General features: G+C 43.7%; 3 protein-coding genes across 4 annotated transcripts; 2 read left to right on the top strand and 1 right to left on the bottom strand.

Moving 5' to 3' along the window:
• Positions 1-435: 435 nt before the first annotated feature.
• klhl15 (kelch-like family member 15) lies at positions 436-7,690 on the top strand. Of its 2 annotated transcripts, XM_068581226.1 has the most exons (10): positions 616-668; positions 2,100-2,187; positions 2,283-2,391; positions 2,929-3,067; positions 3,186-3,374; positions 3,573-3,797; positions 4,465-4,626; positions 4,734-4,943; positions 5,030-5,220; positions 5,517-7,690. In XM_068581226.1, exons 3-10 carry the CDS (start codon positions 2,372-2,374, stop codon positions 6,298-6,300), a joined length of 1,920 nt encoding a protein of 639 aa, XP_068437327.1. In that variant the 5' UTR covers positions 616-668; positions 2,100-2,187; positions 2,283-2,371; the 3' UTR covers positions 6,301-7,690. The 2 variants fall into 2 exon arrangements, with proteins under 2 accessions (XP_068437326.1, XP_068437327.1); XM_068581225.1 differs by lacking the exon at positions 2,283-2,391 and having other exon boundaries at positions 436-668.
• A 2,683-nt stretch (positions 7,691-10,373) lies between these two features.
• LOC137788759 (MICOS complex subunit MIC26-like) lies at positions 10,374-15,239 on the top strand. The gene is made up of 9 exons (XM_068581830.1): positions 10,374-10,423; positions 10,752-10,853; positions 11,841-11,966; positions 12,186-12,218; positions 12,312-12,366; positions 12,478-12,573; positions 12,756-12,847; positions 13,369-13,458; positions 14,019-15,239. Exons 1-9 carry the CDS (start codon positions 10,406-10,408, stop codon positions 14,058-14,060), a joined length of 654 nt encoding a protein of 217 aa, XP_068437931.1. The 5' UTR covers positions 10,374-10,405; the 3' UTR covers positions 14,061-15,239.
• A 1,054-nt stretch (positions 15,240-16,293) lies between these two features.
• Positions 16,294-19,744, bottom strand: LOC137788995 (diamine acetyltransferase 1-like). Its single transcript, XM_068582219.1, has 6 exons — positions 19,505-19,744; positions 18,581-18,632; positions 18,417-18,497; positions 17,646-17,747; positions 17,512-17,552; positions 16,294-16,892 (listed from the first exon to the last, which is right to left on the bottom strand). The coding sequence occupies exons 1-6, from the start codon at positions 19,565-19,567 to the stop codon at positions 16,716-16,718; spliced, it is 516 nt and encodes a 171-aa protein (XP_068438320.1). The 5' UTR covers positions 19,568-19,744; the 3' UTR covers positions 16,294-16,715.
• Between the last annotated feature and the right edge of the window lie 179 nt (positions 19,745-19,923).

Below are 19,923 nucleotides of genomic sequence, written 5' to 3'. Positions count from 1 at the left end.
AAGCGTTCTGTACTTCTGTTGTGTCGCTTGTAGTTGTATTAAAAAAAACACCAGTGCCAGGTTTGCAGTTGTGTCAGTAGGTTTATTGTTAAATATTAATATTAATTAATATTAAATATTGTCATGGACCTTTCACCTCGTCAAATATATGAAGCAAAAAATTGTCATGACTTTTTTGTCATACATTTTTTGTCATACTTTTTCTTCTTTTTTTGTCATAATTATGTTTTTTTGTGTCAAAAATAGGCTCCCATCGAATTTCTGTATGTGACATATACATTAGTAACAAAACGATTCTCATTCTGATGCAGGACTTTTGCAGAACAAAACTACAAAAAAACTACAAAACGTTCGCGAGTGATACATCGTCCAAGTAATACACGATCTTTGCTGCACCGCACAACGCCCTTGAGTTCCGCCCAAAAGGGAAATGACGCCGGTGCAGAAAATGGCGTCCGCAAAGCCCGTGGACCGCTGTGGTTTGTTATCCCGTTTAATTTAGAGCCCGAGTCGGGGGGGTCTCTCTTCGTCTGGCGCACGGACGACAACATGGCAGTGCACCGCTGCCGTCCGCTTTTCTCGATTCCGGAATAGAACCCGCAACTTCATGTCCGAAGGAGCCAGAGCTGCCTGGTCGAAGAGGGGTTGTGGGGATTCGCACCGCCGAGGTGAGACGGCGAGATTTTAGCAGCTGAAGCTAAAACAAAAATAATAAAGGGGTTCCCCCCTGTGTTTAGCAGGATCGGATCTCCCCCCGTTTCTGCTGTCACCGCCGCTGAGAATCGTGACAGTTAACGTCACTGGTTTCGCCGTAAAGCAAATTATAACAAACCCGTTGTGTCTGAGCCTTTGTTTTTTTTTTTGAGAGAGAGAGGAGGGGGGTGCTCTTGTACGGTAGCATGTAATATAATCTGTCGCATATTTATTTGTATTACTTGTAATTAAAACGCTCTTTAAAAAACGTCTCTCTTCTCAAATCGAACGTTCTGCTGCTTTACGTCAGCGTGATGTAAAGTTAGTCATGGTAACTGAGTGAGCTAGCATTAGCCTTTTAGCTTCGCCCTGCTTCTCTGCCCGCGTTCCTCTACGCTTCTTCTCGTTGTCGTGACCCAACAACCTCCCGTTTATAAACGTTCTGCGGTCAGTGACGGGTCACTGAGTTAAGCTCAGCTGCCGTCAACCTGTTGTTGTTGTCGCCCCCCCTCTCCTCTTTCCCCGGGAGTTAACACGGGTCAGGTCAGGCAGTCGGTCAGACACCTCTTAGTGCAGAACTGTATCGAGATTTCCTCAGATTTAAGGAGCCTGTTAATTGCCTGTTATCACTGAGAGCTGCAGTCACTCCGAGGACGTTTGAGCTCTGTTGTGATCCTGAACACCTCTTGCTCACCTAACTTTCTACTGTTTGTATTTCTGAATATTACTGTGGATTAAAACTAAAGTAATTTATTGATTTAGATGTTTTTTTATGAATCAAGGTTTAATCAAATGTAGTCTGGTGTACGTTAGAGCCCCCATACACAGACTTGTTAAATGTTTGAACGTGTGAGTCAAACTTGTTGGGTTATAGAGCTGTTGATTTAAAAACAAAGACAGTGAATCACGTTCATGGATTAGTGAAGGTTGACGGAAAGGTAATTCCTGTCATTTCTAAACAAAAATGCCAAACGTTTGATGGTTTTATTTTGTCGTGACCTGATTGTAAACTGCATCAATAATATGATAGAAATGGGGGACGTGCATTGTCACTGCATGCATTACTGTTCTCATGGCCTTTTTGTTGCAACATTTAAGAGTTTTAAATACATCTCAAACTCTTTGTAAATATAACTCACTTATTTTTAGAAAAAAAGACGAGAAGTCTATGCTTCATGTGTTAAAGCTGCATTCTCTCTCCTGACCACCAGGGGGCGACTCCTCTGGTTGTATAGAAGTCTATGCTTCATGTGTTAAAGCTGCATTCTCTCTCCTGACCACCAGCTGTTTAGTATACTACTATAGTATACTCCGTGGTCTGTGACAGTTGAAAGTAGAAGTTTAGGAGAAAGTTATGATGGAGTCCTGCTGGCTCTCATGGCTCTTCTTCTTGTCTCCTCTGTTAGAGCCAGGGAAACATAAACACAGGAAATGCGAGCGGCCCCTTAGCGCTCAGACGTCAAAGCCTGTGATTGTTCACCCGGGCTCCAAAAGGTACGACTCTCCACCTCTTCCCGTCACGTGGCATCCATCTTTCCTTTGCAGATGTTCGTGCTTTAACGTGCGGTTGTGTTGACTTTGTCGTCCAGGTGATTGACGCTCAGAAACGGGACTTTGTTAGCATCTCCCGGACACAAGGGGCACTGTCCTCTGATTGGCTCGGACAACCCCCACTGACATGCCCGTGGCCAATCAGAGGTGAGTGTGCTGTGTGTGTGTGTGTGTGTGTGTTTTTAAACTTATGAATGAGTGTTTGTGGAAATGAAATGTACACTTTGTGTGTTCGTGGTGTTACTTTTTAGAAATGAGATGATGCTGCAGGATTTCTTTATTTTCTCTTTATTTTTTACCGACCTCACCGTGTTGCAGTGGAGCCGGTTTATTTCCCCAGTGTGTCGACACGCACGCACGCACGCACACACACACACTCACACACGTTTGTCTTGTTGGAGCAGCATCTGAAGTGCTGATCTTTTAATGCAGCCAAACGTCCTCTCAAATGCCCTTTTGGACCCAGACGTACTTTATTCATTCAGACACACACACACACAAACTCTTTACCTTCGGGGAAACTCGCAGCATTGTGCTGCTGAATTTATTTTGTAGAGTTGTTGAGTTCATCTGTGCTTTATGTTGGCACCAGACAGCTTTGTGTATCTGTTTTAACGCTCTGGGATTCATTCTTCTCCTTCTTCTCCTCTTCCGCCCACCCACTCCCCTCTGCCTTGCCTCTAGGTGTGTTATGTCGGGGGCAGATGTGGAGGTGTACCTGTCCCAGGTGCATGATGGGAGTGTGTCGTCGGGCTTCCGGGCGCTGTACGAGGAGCGGCTGCTGCTGGACGTCACCCTGCTGATCGAGGAGCACCACTTCCAGGTATTTGGCTTTTCATTTTTCCACCGCCCGGAAATGTGAGACGTCCGCGTGCGGGATTCTGACTACTGGGTCCAGAACTCAATTCTCATGAGGAACTCGTGTCCCATCCGCCCCGCAGGCCCACAAGGCGCTCCTGGCCACGCAGAGCGACTACTTCCGGGTCATGTTCACGGCGGACATGAGGGAGCGGGACCAGGACAAGATCCACATGAAGGGGCTGACGGCCGCCGGCTTCGGCCACATCCTCCGCTTCATGTACTACGGCTCGCTGGAGCTCAGCATGCCCACCGTGCAGGAGATCCTGCAGGTGAGCCGCTTCCTGAGGGTTCTCATACGCACATGGACATCAGATTTCACACATTTGCTCATGGAAATATGGTTAAAAGTCATGGAAATGTGCTTAAAAATCAGAGAAATGTGCTTTAAAGTCCTTGAAATGTGGGTAAAAGTCTTGGAATTGATCACAATGTGTATGAATCCTCTTCTCCTCGTCCTCCTCCTCCAGGCGGCCATGTACGTCCAGCTGACGGAGGCGGTGGAGTTCTGCTGCTCCTTCCTGCTGGCCAAGATCTGCCTGGAGAACTGCGCCGAGGTCATGCGCCTCCTGGAGGACTTCAGCGTGGGCGTGGAGGGCGTCCAGGAGCAGCTCGACAACTTCCTGCTCGACAACTTCGTGCCGCTCATGAGCCGACCCGACTTCCTGTCCTACCTCAGCCTGGAGCGCCTGCAGGTCCGTCTCTCTGTTCTCTCCTGACGCACTTCACTGTGTTAACGCTGGCGGTTCTTAAAGGGGCAGACTGTGACTCTAATGTAGCAATAATAATAATAATAATAATAATAATAATAATAATAATAATAATAATATAATGAACCTTTTTGTGTCGTCGACCATCAGAGGATCTATGGAAGCTCATTCCCACACCAAAAAGAAGTCATAATTTTGACCCCAAAAAAAAGTCAAGGGGATGAAGAGACGTGAAGACAGCGCAAGCAGCGCACTTACTATCTCATGATTTCTCCTTTTTTTTGGCCAAATAATCCTTTTTTGCCCCAAATTATATTGTTTTTTTGCTTCATAATTACACTTTTTTTGGGCCAATTTTCTTTTTTTTTCATGATTACGATTTTTTTGGGGGGTCTTTTTTTTTTTTGGCCAAAATTATGATTTTTCTTTTTTTGGGGACAAAATTATGATTTTTTTTTTTTTTTTTTTTTTTGGTCAAATTGTGATTTTTTTTTTTTTTTTTGTGTGTGTGCGAAAATTGGCTTCTATAGATTTCTGCCATTCATTCAATCACAAAATATCGAGTTAACGTCTCTCTCTCTCCCTTCCTGTCTTTGCCTCTCTACCTTACCTCTACCTCTCTCCCTCCCTCCCCCCTCTCTCCCTCCACCAGGCGTACCTCAACAGCGATGCTCTGAGTCGCTTCCCAGAAATTGAGCTGTACGAAGCCGTCCAGTCGTGGCTGCGACACGACCGGCGGCGCTGGAGGCACACGGACGCCATCGTGCAGTCCATCCGCTTCTGCCTCATGACGCCCGCCAACATCTTTGAGAAGGTGAGTGCTGCCGGGCGCCGCATCCCACACCTGAATCAGCTGTATCGTTGTTGTTTTTATTTGTTTGTGACGCCCTCTTCCTCCTCTTCCTCCCCTCCTCGTCACAGGTGAAGACGTCGGAGTTCTACCGCTACTCCCGGCAGCTGCGGCAGGAGGTGGATCAGGCGCTCAGCTACTTCCACGACGTGAACCAGCAGCCCCTGGTGGACACGCGCTCCAACCGCATCCGCTCCGTCCGCCCGCAGACCGCCGTCTTTCGCGGGATGATCGGCCACAGCATGGTCAACAGCAAGATCCTCCTGCTGCAGCGCCCAAAGGTGTCCGCCCGCCTCCGCCCGCCCAGCCGGTCGGTTCCTCGCGGCGCTTTGACCGGTTTCAGTAAGCTGAGCTTTTGATCCCTCAGGTGTGGTGGGAGCTGGAGGGGCCGCAGGTGCCGCTGCGGCCGGACTGCCTGGCCATCGTCAACAACTTCGCCTTCCTGTTGGGCGGCGAGGAGCTCGGGCCTGACGGCGAGTTTCACGCCTCCTCCAAAGTGTACCGCTACGACCCGAGACAGAACTCCTGGCTCCGCATGGCCGACATGTCCGTACCCAGGTGAGACCGGCCCGGAAGCTCCTGGGGTCCGTTTGTGTTTCTTCTACTTTAACAGACGTGGGCATCATGATGCGTTATAACATATGCATTATGATGCGTTCAGGCTCCTGTATTGGGCTAAGGTCAATTATAACATATGCATTATGATGCATTCAGGCTCCTGTGTTGGCTGAAGGTACATTATAATGTTATCATGATGCGTTAACAAACTTGTAAAATGTAGTTTTGGTGGAAAACCTTAACATAAAATCGATATTAGAGATAAGCGTATTGATGTTGTTTTTGTGCGTCGGCAGGTCGGAGTTTGCCGTCGGTGTCATCGGCAAGTTCATCTACGCCGTGGCGGGACGCACGCGGGACGAGACCTTCTACTCCACGGAGCGCTACGACATCACGGAGGACCGCTGGGAGTTCGTGGACCCGTACCCCGTCAACAAGTACGGCCACGAGGGGACGGTGCTCGGCGGCAAGCTGTACATCACCGGCGGCATCACCTCCTCCTCCACCTCCAAGCAGGTGTGCGTGTTCGATCCGGGGCGGGAGGGAGGAGGGGGTGGAGGAGGAGGAGGAGGTGGAGGCGGCAGCTCGGGCGCGTCAGACGCTCACAGGACACGCGCCGGCCGGGGCGGCGGCGGCCCGCTGCTGCCCGGCACGCACGCCAGCTGTTGGGAGAACAAATCCAAAATGAACTACGCACGCTGCTTCCACAAGATGATCTCGCACAACGGGAAGCTGTACGTGTTCGGCGGCGTGTGCGTGATCCTGCGGGCGTCCTTCGAGTCCCAGGGGTGCCCGTCCACCGAGGTGTACGACCCGGACACGGACGAGTGGACCATCCTGGCGTCCATGCCCATCGGGCGCAGCGGCCACGGGGTGGCGGTGCTGGACCGGCAGATCATGGTGCTGGGCGGCCTGTGCTACAACGGCCACTACAGCGACTCCATCCTCACCTTCGACCCCGACGACAACAAGTGGAAGGAGGATGAGTATCCCAGGATGCCTTGCAAGCTGGACGGTCTGCAGGTGTGCAGCCTGCACTTCCCAGAGTATGTGCTGGAGCACGTCAGACGCTGCAGCTGAGGCCGGGCCAGACGCCTCTGATTTTTTTTTTTTTTATACACGTGTAGAAACGGGAAAATGAGGCGTTCAAGGACCGGAAGTCTCCTCCGTCCTCGCTCCTCGCTGGGAGACCCGGTGAGAGGGATGAGGGGGAGGAGGAAGGGGGACTCTTTTTGAAGCGCCGGGCTTTTTAAAAAAAAAAAAAAAAAAGTGGAGACCAAGCTCTTGCCTTCAGGTGAAGGGAGGGGGCGTGGCCTCGGGGTCACACGGTCAGCCAATCAGAGCGCGGCGACGTCGCTGAACATTTTCAGAATTAGCATTCTCAGAAAATTTTAAGGAAGGAAAAAAAGAGAGAAAAAAGGTTAAATTCTGCTGGTTTATGTTCGGACTGTGATCAGTTTTCCTATTCTACTACTCACCTACTGTATTTAAGGCTGTCCAGTCAAAGCTTATTGCAGAAACGCACTGGAAGCGACAGTCACGCTTTAAAACAACATTTTTTTATTGCGCCGGTCAAACAAAACGGCCGGTTTCTCTATTTAAAGGCAAACAAAACATCCTGTACATCGATACTGGAGCTCTTATTGAGAAATAGAGGCTAGTACAATCAATCTAAAATATATATATATATATATCTTACAGCAAGTATACAATCAGGTGTATGAAGACGTTCCTCTCACTATATCCTGTAGTGTAGCATCCAAACGGATGCTTTTGGTATTTTATTGTTGCAGAAACTGCTTCAAAATTCCTGCGTTTGCCTCCAGTGCGTTCCAGCTTTTAGTCCAGAACTCTGCTCTTTACTCCCAGATATCCACTATACTGTGCTCAAGTTCATATAACATCACCGTGTGTGTGTGCGTGTGTGTGCGTGTGTGTGCGTGTGTGTGTGTGTGCTGAATGCAAGGCTGAGAGGGGGGGGAAAACTTGACATACCACCCGGTACACGAGGGCATTCATCCATTCATTCATTCAGCGATGGCGTTGCGGTACTTTTATTTTGGCGGTAACGTGCACAGGAAGGAGAGATCTTTCTCTCGGAGCCGCTCTGAATCCGTCTGGTCGCTGGCGGCGCTTTAGCTACGCTCGTCTACATTCCCTGCACTTTATTGTTATTATTGTTGTTATTGTCGATTCCTACGGTGGCCGCGGAGGCACATTTCACCAGCACTTCAAAGCGGGCTGTGACGTTACACGCCTCCAGCAGCGTCTGAGAGGAACCTTCTTCTTCTCCTGGCCGGGCTCCAGACGGCGGCCTCCATTTTGAATCCGCGGCCGCTCCATTACTTTCTTTAGGGAACCGTCGGGCCTCGAGCAGGAACCGAGTTCTCATCGTGCCAAACGAGTCGTGAACTAAACAAAAGAAGCTTCTTCCGTTTTGTGGGAAAGTTTCTTTTGCGACAAAAGAAAAGTTACCAAAGATGTAAAAAAAAAAAAAAAAAGTGCACGTTTTTACCCTGCGGAGCTTCAGGCCGAGCCTACATGTCCCAGAATGCACTGCACACGAGTTCAGCTGCATCTGATGAGTAAACTGACAGAAAATAAATCACATCTTTCTGAAGCAAAGCAGATTTACAATATATATATATATATATATATATATATATATATATATATATATATATATATATATATATATATATATATATATATATATATATATATATATATATATATATATTGTAAATAACATTTTAAATAGGCAGCCATGATGATGATCTAGAGAACTGAATACACCCTTTGCATTAAGTTATTTAATATATTATATATATTATTTTAGTTCTTTCAGATTGTGATTATTATGATTTCAGGTGCGTTTCTATTTTTTTTTTAAAAATATTTTCTTTTCATTTTATAAGAGAAAGTAAAACAGTTTTACTCATTAAATCTGTTTCCAGCTACCGGTTCCTGCCCGACGACCCCTTTTCTGTTTTATGACTACATATTAATATATATTATTACAGATATTAAACAAGCGGCAGAGCAGAGAAACCGCCGGCCAGACGATTCTCCCCAGTGTGTCCACCAGAACCAGTAGCTCTTGCTGGTTCTGAACCAGTCGCTCTTGCTGGTTCTGAACCAGTAGCTCCTGCTGGTTCTGAACCAGTAGCTCCTGCTGGTTCTGACGGGTTCTGCGCTCGTCCTCTGCGCACCAGATGTTTTATTTATTTTTTTATTTCCTGAGCCAACTGTGAAAAAGGGCTAGAGCTGCCGCCGCTGCAGCTGTGTCTGTCGGCCGTGTTTTTAAGTTATCTTGTTATTTAAAGTGTTCGCTTTTCACCGAGCTATGCAGTAACAGTCGTTATTTAGGGTTATTTATTATGGAGATGGTGAGTCATTTTTTTTTTTTTTTAAAGTTGTGTTCTGTCCTGCTTTCGTGAACGACGCCTCAAGGTCGTAGAAGGTCAAACGAGTGTTTTACAACCTGCTTGTTCTCTGCAGATTATGACGGTGAACATTCAAAAGAAGTCAAAAAGAAACATCTCACTCATTGTTTCTTCTCCAGGTTTTCTTCACTTCTTCAGTACAAACTCTGTGGCACGAGACTTCGTCTTTTACTTCACGTTTCTTCGCGTTATCGTCCTCAAACGACCTCTGAGCTTCACGGTGTTTACGCGTGACGCCGCTGTGGTGTTTAGGGGGGCGGGGCTTAACGTCCCACGTCGTGTTTTTCTCTGTGGACTTTAAAGAGAAAAGTGTTAAACGACATTAGAGCTGCAAACAATAAATATTATTTTATTGTTTAGTCGGTTTTAAAAAAGTGAAACATTCCCAAAGCCAGAAGTGATGTCTTTTAAATCAAAAGAAAAGAAAAGCAGCGAATCCTCAGACTGGAACCAACAGATGTTTGGGTTTTTTTGCTTGAAAAATTGCTAAAACAAAGATTACACTATTATTATTATTTATTAAACATATATATATTGTAAATTAACTGAATTGATTGACTCATCGTTGCAGCTTTGCGACTTTTTTAAGCTAAATGACAACGAGGAACACTAAGTGAATAAAGTGGTTTTTGTTTTATAAAACTTTTTCTTCACATTCTTTTTTTTTCCTGCTTTCAAACAGTTTTTTATTTTTCATGTTGAAAAGATGTCTTAAACCCCCAAAAACTCTTTATTCTCTCCATTTTCAAAGTCTGATGTTCCTGTTTTTGCTCTCTTGTTTTCCTGCTGAACACCACAGAAGCGTCACGTGTTCTTCACGTGTTCCTCACGCAGTAGAGACCTCGAACCGTCGGTTCCTTTCCGTCTCGTGTCGCTGACGTCATGAACATTTCATCTTCCTCATCTGTCCTCTCGCTGCTCCTCTTCCTCTCATGTTGCTGTTAAAAGAAGAAACGTGTAACCAATAAAGTACTACTGTCCTGATTTATGGCACATTCAGTCATCCTTTAGTCCACCAGTCTTCAGTCTGTCGGTAGGAAAACAGAATAGAGGATTTTTTAAAAACACAAAAAAAAACATACCTTGCTGCAACGACTGTATCCGAAAAAGAAAGTAAAATCAGATTAACATACCTTATAATCTGAGTAGAAACTCTTTGGAAACGATTTGTAACTTCTTTCCAGAAATAAATGTTCATATTGGTCAACTTTCAGATGCCTGCCGAGTGATTTAATATCTGTGTGTGTGTCTGTGTTTCTGACTCTTCTCGTGGTCATTTGTGACTCTTTTCTCATTTATTTGTTGTTATAGTATTAAAATTATATTTAAAATGATTGTCCCTGAGAACATACAACCTGTATCAGACTCAAAGCAGCTGTAAATGACTAGAGCTGCTTCTGAGGATCATTTAATGTTGATTAATTTGTCAATTCATTATTTAAATAACATTAAGATAAACATCAAATAGATTAATTAACAGTATTTCTACACTGGTGTTGCTGCATTTACTGGTTTTATAATAAATACAAAAAATCTAGTAAAATATTTAAATGCATTAATTTAAAACTGACATGCTACAATGATTGTTGTAATACGTGTAAACTATGTTTATCGTGTATTATTAAATGTATTATAATAGCTCCAGTATTCATGTTTTGATTAAGAAATGCGCATGCGCTCTTTAGTGCTCCTTTCCTCCGGCTTTCCGTAGAAAAGCAAACGTCTCCTCCTGGACGAGAATGTCATATACGAAACTGGTAACTATTTTAAAGCTTTGTCGCCTTTTTTACTACTTTAATTACGACTTGTTTCCTTATATTTAGCCGCCAGACAGTGAAGCGTATGTTTACGGTGCTACACGATGAAATTATACCACGAACAAAAGAGTGAAACGTTGCTAAATGAGTCATTGGCCTCGTTGATAGCTGCTGGAGCTAACAGGGTCAGTTAAACAAGAGAAAGCTCCTTATTTAAACCGACGTTAAAATACACGTGTTATTTAAACCTTAAAGTGTCTACATGATTAACTAAAGTGTTTCCACTGAATAATTACAGCCTCATTTACCGGTTTTGTTTTTGTGGCAGTTGTGTGTTCTGCCGGCCTGCCGCCAGGTGTCGCTGTGTGTCGTGCTGGCCGCCAGTGAGGCGAAGAAGAAGAGCATCCAGCCGGCTCTGAGCATCGATGAGGTGGGTTAAGCAATAACTGACAGGGAGGGTCATGTCAACCCTGGTCCTCTTATACTTCAGTAGTACTACAATAAAACTACTTAATTTAAGTATTTAATCAGTTAAATGTACTTACGTACATAAAGTAAAAAAATATTGAACGATGAGGAACATATTTTACTGTCATATTCTCGATTAATATTTTGATATTTGAATTTTAATATTTTGCATTTCAACTCCTTTTATATACAGTGTTTAATGTACAGCAATTAATCGTATGAGAAAAGATCATCACATGTTTGTAGTGTTTTGAATAAAAATGAAAAAGGAAGAATATTTTATATAAAATAAAGTATAAAATATGTAACAATACTGTGTTCTATAAATATTATGGTATGTACAATATTCAGTTGATTCTATTTAACTCAAATAACCATATCGGTTCATATATATTGGAAAGCTCAACTAAAGATTGAGTGTTAATGTGTGAAAACTCTGCGATTGATCCCCTCAGAATATCAGTTGTGTTTTTTCTTTAACAGAAACAACAGTTGTCGTTGTGACTTTCGCTTTGAGGTCATTGTTTGTTATTCTGTCGTTGTGTTAAAAGGTTAAATCAATACCAGCTACAAACTAATCAATCCATCGATACCTGCTTTGTTTGTTTATTACAACATTATCCTGGTTTGTGTCAAAGATATTGTTGAAAAAAAATATACAAAAACTTCATGGATCCTTGCAAATATTAAAACATTTCAAGAAAAAAAAAAGTTATAATTATACATTCAATTTGCAAGAAAAGTCAAAACTAGTGCAGATATTATTTTGGGGGATTTAAAGATTCTTCGTTATGGTCAAACATATAAATATATTTTATTAAATTATAATTGACACGTTGCAGATGGTCCTGACGGTTTCTTTCCGGCTTGAATACAACATGAACTGGAAGGTGTGTGAGTCTGAAAGGTCTCAGTCCTCACCATTCTTTTTAACATTCCTCCGTTCCAGCTGCCGTCCCTGTACAGCCGCCCCGAGGTGGAGTCTCACCGCGTGGAGCCGCAGGCCGCCGGGCCGCTGGAGGAGAGCGTCGCCTCGATGAGGAAGCTGGCAGAACCGTACACGACCCGGTGCCAGGTGTGTTCACGCCCATCGCGTGTCCATCGGCGTCTCGTAGCTGTGTGGGCAAGCAGTGTTTTGTAGAATGAGAGGTTTTCTAAAGGGACCCTGGTGCCCAGAGACACTACCTCTTTAGTCCACAGGGGGCGCCAGAAACAACACAGCCTCTTCAGTTCAAACGTTAAGACGCTGAATCAGTGAATTAGATGACATTTTATGTGTTTTTTGTTGTTGCAGCAAACAGGTGAAGCTGCAGTGGAGAAAGTTGAGGTTAGTCACGTTTAAAAAATACTATTATTTAATGTCTATTAGTTATATATTTATATATAAATATTTTTTATTTATTCTCTCTCTGGACCTCAGAGCGTCTACAGGACCGTGGAGCCAACGATCAACACCTCCATAACGACCATCAGAGGTGAGGACACGTCGCTCTCATGTGGACCTGCAGGACCCAAACACACACACACACACACACACACACACACACACACACACATACACACATAGTTTTGTGTGTATTTTTCAGATGTGTACCAGTTCCTCAGTGACCCCCCTGCGGACCTCTACCCCAGTGTGGCGGTGGTGGGCTTCTCCGGCTTCTTGGGTCTTTATTTGGCCAAAGGTGCGTCTGATATTTACACATCTGAACAACATCTCACATGTGTACCTTTTTATACAACACAACATCATTCAAACAGCCCTGGTGGTTGCAGAGACATGCCCTCTATAGTTTGGGGATGACACCTTAGAGGAAAACCTACAGACAGGTTGTTGCTCCATGGTTGAAGCTGTCGCTCTCTTCAGGCTCCCGGGTGAAGCAGCTGGTGTTTCCAGTGGGTCTGATGGCGCTGAGCGCCTCCATGTTCTACCCTCAGCAGGCCGCGTCGTTACTGAAGGTGTGTGGCGCTGCTTGTTGTTGTTGTTGTTGTTTACTGTGGTTGATCGGACTTCTTTAGGTAAGCCGATCGGTCGGTAAAAACCTCAACATGATGAAGAGAAAAAGAAGATTAAAAAAAGATGGAGTCTGGCTCTTTATTTAATCTTCCTCCTCCTCCTCATCGTCGTCCTAACACAGGAAACAGCTTGTCGGCGTGTTTTAGCTTCACCGGTTTCCTGTTGTGTGTCAGTGTGTTTGTGCATTTGTGTGTTTGTTCAGGAAGTCCTGGCTGTGAATCGTGTTCCTGACTTCTGTTTTTATTCACTGTTTCCACCCAGACACACACACACACACACACACACACACATACGGTGAGAAGACACACACATATACACACACACACACACTCATGAATATTTTGGGGTTTTATACTTATATAAAGTTCTCTTGTGGCTGTTTTTAATCGTTCTTCTGTTCGATTAGATATTTCATATTTATATACATAGTTAATATTCATATGTGTGTGTGTGTGTCCACCAGGTGAGTCGTGGTGCTGTGAACAGCTGGGCTCAGCGGGGACGCGTCACCATGGAGACGCTTTGGAAAGAACCTCCTTTTGCCAAAAAGAAGGTAAGTCTCCAAATCATAGATGTGTGTGTGTGTATATGGATAGATAATATCAGAGTGTGTGTACGCTGTGTTTACAAGACGTTCAGCTCGTCGTCTTCCACCAGACTCCATTCATAAAAACATGAATTCAAACAGAAACCAACCGACTGAAGCAGAAACGTCATGTTCTGAGAGTTAAAATCTCTGTTTCTCTGACTGAAGTCTGGTGGAAGACACCAGACACACAACCAGACTCTCACAACCAGAGACTCACAACCAGAGACTCACAACCAGAGACTCACAACCAGAGACTCACAACCAGAGACTCACAACCAGAGACTCACAACCAGAGACTCACAACCAGACACACACAACCAGACTCACACAACCAGACACACACAACCAGACTCTCACAACCAGACTCTCACAACCAGACTCTCACAACCAGACACACACAACCAGACACACACAACCAGACTCACAACCAGACACACAACCAGACACACAGCCATCCCTCCTGTCCCTTTCAATGGTTTCTCTCAGAAGGAGATTCTGACTCTTGTGTCTTTTCTTTTGTGGAGAAAAACGAGCGAACAGAGAACAACGACACGACCGACAGCTGAGACGGCAAGAAGACACACACACACACACACATACACACACACACACACACACACACACACACACCTACCTACCTACCTACCTACCTACCTACCTACCTACCTACCTGTACGATTCCTGTAGATGCATTCCTCACACAACCAAGTCACATATCAACAGACACTCCTCCTCCTCTTCCTCACACGACTCACAAACACTCAGTTATGAGTTTAAAATCGACTAATCAGCAATTTTGATAATTAATTCAATCGTTTTGATGCTTCTAGTTTTTCCAAATGTGAGAATTCACGTGTTTTTTTGAGTGTTATTTTATATTAAACTGATTTAATTTGTGTTTAAAATGACATGTTGTCATTATTTTTTTACCATTTTATGGACCAAACCATTAATCAATAAATAATATTAATAGTTTCTATCGCTGCTACTGAATTATTTATTTACAATATATATTTTGGTTTGTCTTCTTGTTTGTAATGCATTAACATGATCGTGAACCTTTCTGACAGTATTTTACATGTGAAAGCCTCTAAAGATCAAAGATAGTTCAGTATTTTGTGAAACTCGCTTAACGAGAAGATCGACATCACTCTGGTTAGCTTAGCTTAGCACAAAGACTGGAGACGGGGGGAAACAGTTAGCCTGTCTAAACGTTATCTTGAACTTTAAAGGCTAGCTGTTCCCCCCCCGCTTCCATTCACTATGCTAAGCTAAGCTAAACGGAAATATGAGAGTACAAATCTTTTGTTTTGTTGCCGTATGAAGTGCTGTTTTTATGATTAGCCACGTTAAAGGGAACGCGTGACAGCTGTGACGGCGTTTCATCTCTTCTTCTGTGGTTTTGTTCAAAAGTAGCTTTCAGCCGGAGAACATTTCTGGAGGCCGAATGCACAGAAGGACGGCTCGTCTGTTAGACGCTGAAACTCATTCAAGAGAATAGAAAGAAGCAGAAATAGAAACACGTCGGTGTCTTCTTTGTGTGAATTAACATGTCAACGTATTTATTTCCCGTTTGATGCTGATGTGACTGCGATGCTCCAGTAAAGGCCAAATAATATGTTTATTAACGAGAGTGTTGTCTAATAATGCTCCGTGTGTGTGTGTACATATACATGTCATATTATATACATACTGTGTGAGGTTTTATTTCATTACAATGTCATTAAATCTGAAATCTGGCTGAGGCGACGCCTTTTCTTCATTTATGAGGGAGAAAATAAATGAATAGAATCTGCAGGAAACCATCTTATTCCACCTGCTTTGTGGAACAGAGAACACTGAGCCCAAAGATAGCTGGATAACACTCGACTGCGTGTGTGTGTGTGTTTGTGTGTGTGTGTGTGATCATGTGTGCAGAGGTCACATCCTGTGGTTAGAGGAAGCCGCCTGCAGCACTTCCTCCAGAATAAAGTCCACCGTTGAGCTTCCAGAACAGACGTGAAAGCCGCTGCAGCTTCAGTGACTTCACTGTTCATCTCTTCCGTCTCGGTGACATTTATTTTAGGACGTTAATGTTTTTTTTCTTACAGACAAAACAGACTTTTCTTTGCCATTTAAAAAAAAGAAAATTAAAAAATATAAAAAGCAGCGCGAGGCAAATAAGTGATCTCCAGACGCCGGATCAGCTGTTTGGAAATGCTTCATCAGGAATAAAATGAGCTTCGTGTGAGAAGACGGACTCATGACGACGTTCCTCAGGAGGAACCGAAGAACCACGTGTTGTGCGTTCTAGTTTAGGTTCCTCAAATCTTCTTGGGGAAAGGTCTCGCTTTTGTGTTTTAGAAAATTCAAAGCAGCAAAAAAACTGTCGGGAGGATCGTAGTGTGAAAACGTTTGTTCCTTTTTGAGCTTCTGGTCACAAAACAGTTTCACTGTGTGTGTTTAAGCTTTAAAGCATAAATATTTAGTGAAATTGTGTGTTATTACATGTTAATATATTTTTTTATATAAAAGAAATATGTATTTATCAATTAAATATTTTAATTGCATTAAGTGATCTCTACATTTTCAAAATTTTTATTAAAGCTTTATTTATTTTAACAATAAAATACAAAAATAGTTACAAAAAATATTGCAAATTTTTTTTAGATTTTATTTTGTGAGACAATTTGAACGTTTGGTGAAATTAAACTGCTGAAAACAAGTTGTAGATTTCAAGAGATGTCTCTTGTTATATATATGTGTGTGTGTGTGTGTGTGTGTGTGTGTGAGATCACTACGAGACCACGACGCCGTCAGTGTGAGAAGTTACGTTTTTATTTCAAACTCAAAGAATCAAAACGGTTTACAATAAAAACACAAACGTGATTCAGAGATATTAGCACAAAATGAATCAAAACACACAAATTATCAAGTCTGCTATAAAGATTAAGAACTACAAACGAAACGCATCACTGCGGCACACGATTCCCCTTTTTGTGTTTTGAGAGAAAGAAAAAGAAATAAAAAGAAAAGCTGAACTTGTCGTCTGCCTGGGGGCGGAGTCAGAGAGGCGGACCGGTTCCACCGAGCCGGCTGCTTGCGCGCCGCCGCCGCGTCCTCTCGAACGCCGCGGCGCCTACATCGGATTCAATCGCGTGACTCGTCAGGAAAAGCAGCCGGACTCCTCGTCAACGGTCAGACTCTCATGTCTCCTCCTCCTCCTCTTCCTCGGAGCTCCGTCATTCCTCGGCCGGCGTGCCCATCTTCACCAGGCTGCTCTTGTCGAAGCGGAACAGCCTCCAGCCTTCCTCCTGGGAGAGATCCTCGGCGCCGCGCCGCTTGTAGTACTGGACCGACGGCTCGTTGGTCTCCGCCACCACGAACATCATGCCGGTGCAGCGCGTCTTCATCGCCAGCTGGAGGGGAGGAAGAGGAAGAGATAAAGGAAACTGATCGGCAGAACCACTCAACTGGAATAAAGTTATTTTTTCATTAGTTTTATTTTTAATCCAAATTATTAAATAACTTTAGGTTTAATTGTTTAATGTTTTTCTGATCAGTTAATCAGTCATTTATTTTGTATTTATTTAACTTGTGATGTCACACCGACAGTTTGTCACATTAAAAGCATTTGTACGTACATGTAAATATTTCTATGTGAATGTTTATTGAATACATTAATATAAACACATTCATACAAGACTGTTTTTCAAACTCCAAAGCAACGTTTTCTGTTCAGAAATTAAAAACACAAACTCATTGTCACTAAAATAATTTCTTTGTAAGCCAAATGAAAGATGTGCTTTGTTCTCACTTCACTGATGAAAAGGTTTTTTAACGACTTCTTTCATAAGCCAAATGCATCTGCTTATTAGTTTTTAATAAGATATATTTACTGGCATTCTTTATCAAACTATCTTGACTCCCCTGAACGCTGCTGGTTAGTTACCATCTTCAGGTTTGGAACGAGGACAACGGCACTATTTTTATCACTTCTATTCTGAAGAGCGGGGATTTTCCTGCTGGCATACTTACATCACTGAGGTGACGCAGGAACGCCGAACCGATGCCAAGCCCTGAGGGAGGGGGAGGGGCGAGAGAGAGAGAGGGGCTTAGTGAAGGAGCAGCACGCTGAAATGGGGCCTCTACGTGTTGTTGTTATTGTTTACCTCTGTACTGATCCATCACGTAGAACTCCTCCAGGTAGAGCTGTTTGCCGACCCACGGGTCGTACGTGAAGTAGTACATGACGAAACCCACCACCTTCGGATCTGCAGAGAAACGTGTGAGTCTGCTGCTGCAGAGAACATTCATATTCAGCTTCATGCTCCACACGCAGCGGCCGACAGGAGTTGCGTGCGTTCAGCTAAACGAAACACCATTTGGGAATTCTATTAGATATGTGTTAAACGGTCATTAGCATCTCAATCTTTAAAGCTAAAGCACCAGTGACCTTGACAGTTGACCATGACTACCAAAATCCATATTAGTGCTTTTTCTTTGTGCACAAAATGGTTTCTTTGTTGTCTCTTCACGTTCCCAGAGCAACCCATGAAAAAAAAAAAACTCAAAAGGCCTGAACTAAATGATCACAAGCGGCTGTGTTCTCATAGCAGTTAACGCCGTGAGCCGAGAGGTAAACGAAACACCTGAGACTTAAATGAGCTTTTCTGTCACGTTACTGGAGCAAACTAATTTCAGTGATGCGTATGATCAAGAGGCTGAGAGCTGTGATGAAACCGCTGGATGTTTCACGTAAAACAGGAAGTGACGAGGTGCAGATGGCGGAACAGACGCCGCCACCGGGAGCGCTAGCTTATTCTGGAAAGTGAGATCATTTAAGAAACTTAAGTTTCTGGTTAGACCGGAAACCGGCTCGAGCCACAAGTTGTTTACCAGATCAGACGTGTCTCAGGTGACATCCCAGTGTTTGTTCTTACCATCACTGCTGTTCTCTCCTTGGATTTCCGCTACAAAGCAATGGTAGAACGGGGTGTCACCAAATCCATCCTCAAGGAGGTCTGCGGGGGGAAACCGAACGTTTAACACTCAAGAAAAAAAAGATAAACGCCGACATTACATGCGTGACTGGGGGGGAGCTCACCTTTTTCAGTCAGCGTCACCTGGTTCTCCATCTCTTCGTACTTTGCTAGCTCCTTGAGCGAGAAAAGGGTAGAGAACACATGGTCACGCTTCAATTGATGCCCAAAACTAAAGTGGATTTCAACGTTTAAAACATTTGATGATGAAAAGGTTTTCATATTAAATGCTTTTCACCGTTAACAACAGTGGTTTACATTGCTCATGTATAGCTTTAATTATATTCTTATGAATTTAATTAGCACACAAACACGCACATCTTTATCATTGGTGTCACTTCCCTGTTAATCTGGACTTAAATTAAGAGCTAATTTCGGCTGGTTAAATTATAATTTAGTGGCCCAATATCAGTACAATCCAACATCAAACACACACAGAACACAAATAAACACATATACATTGCAAAAGTAGCAGATTATTATTACGTAAAGGCGATAAATCAAGCATAAAAAGTTAATTATATACTGCCTCCAGTTTCACAAATGTGACCATTTCCTTTTTCTCCTAGTTTGTACCTTTGTGAATTCAATACTTTGTTTTAGGACGTTGCATTTGGTATTTTTATCACCTTTAAATACCTTTTATTACATTAAAATACCTTTGACAGTGAAACACACTCATTACCAGCCGTTATACACATCGGCTCGGTAGTAACACGACGTTACAACGCTTTATCGGCGTCAACCTTTGATAAGAACATAAGCTGACGGTAAGGCGCACCATATTTGGAAACCCGGAAGTCTAAGACGCTCCATATTTGGAAACCCGGAAGTCATGGCGGATATGAGACGCCTGGCTGTAAACAAAGGCCGCCGACACTAATCTCACACTTGGGGCATCCACCGGGCCTTTTGTCACCAACTGCGGGGCTGTCATTTACTGTTGTACTGATAACTAACGTGTAAAAACAAGCATTTAGACGGCCTACCTTCACCAGTCGCAATATATCAGACACGTCTCTGGGTTCAGCTTTCCGTAATTTAAACTCCATTTTCTTCTTTTACTCTTTTTTCCTCTAGTTAGAAGTCCTCTGTATGTGAAGTGAAAGATGAGTTGTTTCTTCATTCGCTTCAGAGTGGCCTTTTCCCCGCAGTCAGCCTCTGGTCCGGACGCGTTTGTCGAGACAAGATCATCCAAGTAGAGATTGCCGTCGGCTGGGTAACTGCCGTTCGACTGACAGGAGCCTTTGTGCGCGCGGAATTTATACCTGGATCGCTGCTCGAACGCGATTGGCTCGTGTCTTTCTGCTCTCGGATGTCCGACGAATCAGCGACGCCCTGGGATTTTTTTTTTTTTTAGCCAATCGGGGGGCAGAAGCAGTGCTCACGTGACGCGTTTGTTTTCTCT

The sequence above is a fragment of the Clinocottus analis genome, unplaced genomic scaffold (assembly GCF_023055335.1).
Source record: "Clinocottus analis isolate CAN_PGR_092001 unplaced genomic scaffold, fCliAna1.0.p SCAF_18, whole genome shotgun sequence".
Classification (NCBI taxonomy): Eukaryota; Metazoa; Chordata; class Actinopteri; order Perciformes; family Cottidae; genus Clinocottus; species Clinocottus analis.
This window is presented reverse-complemented; position numbering and strand designations above follow the sequence as displayed.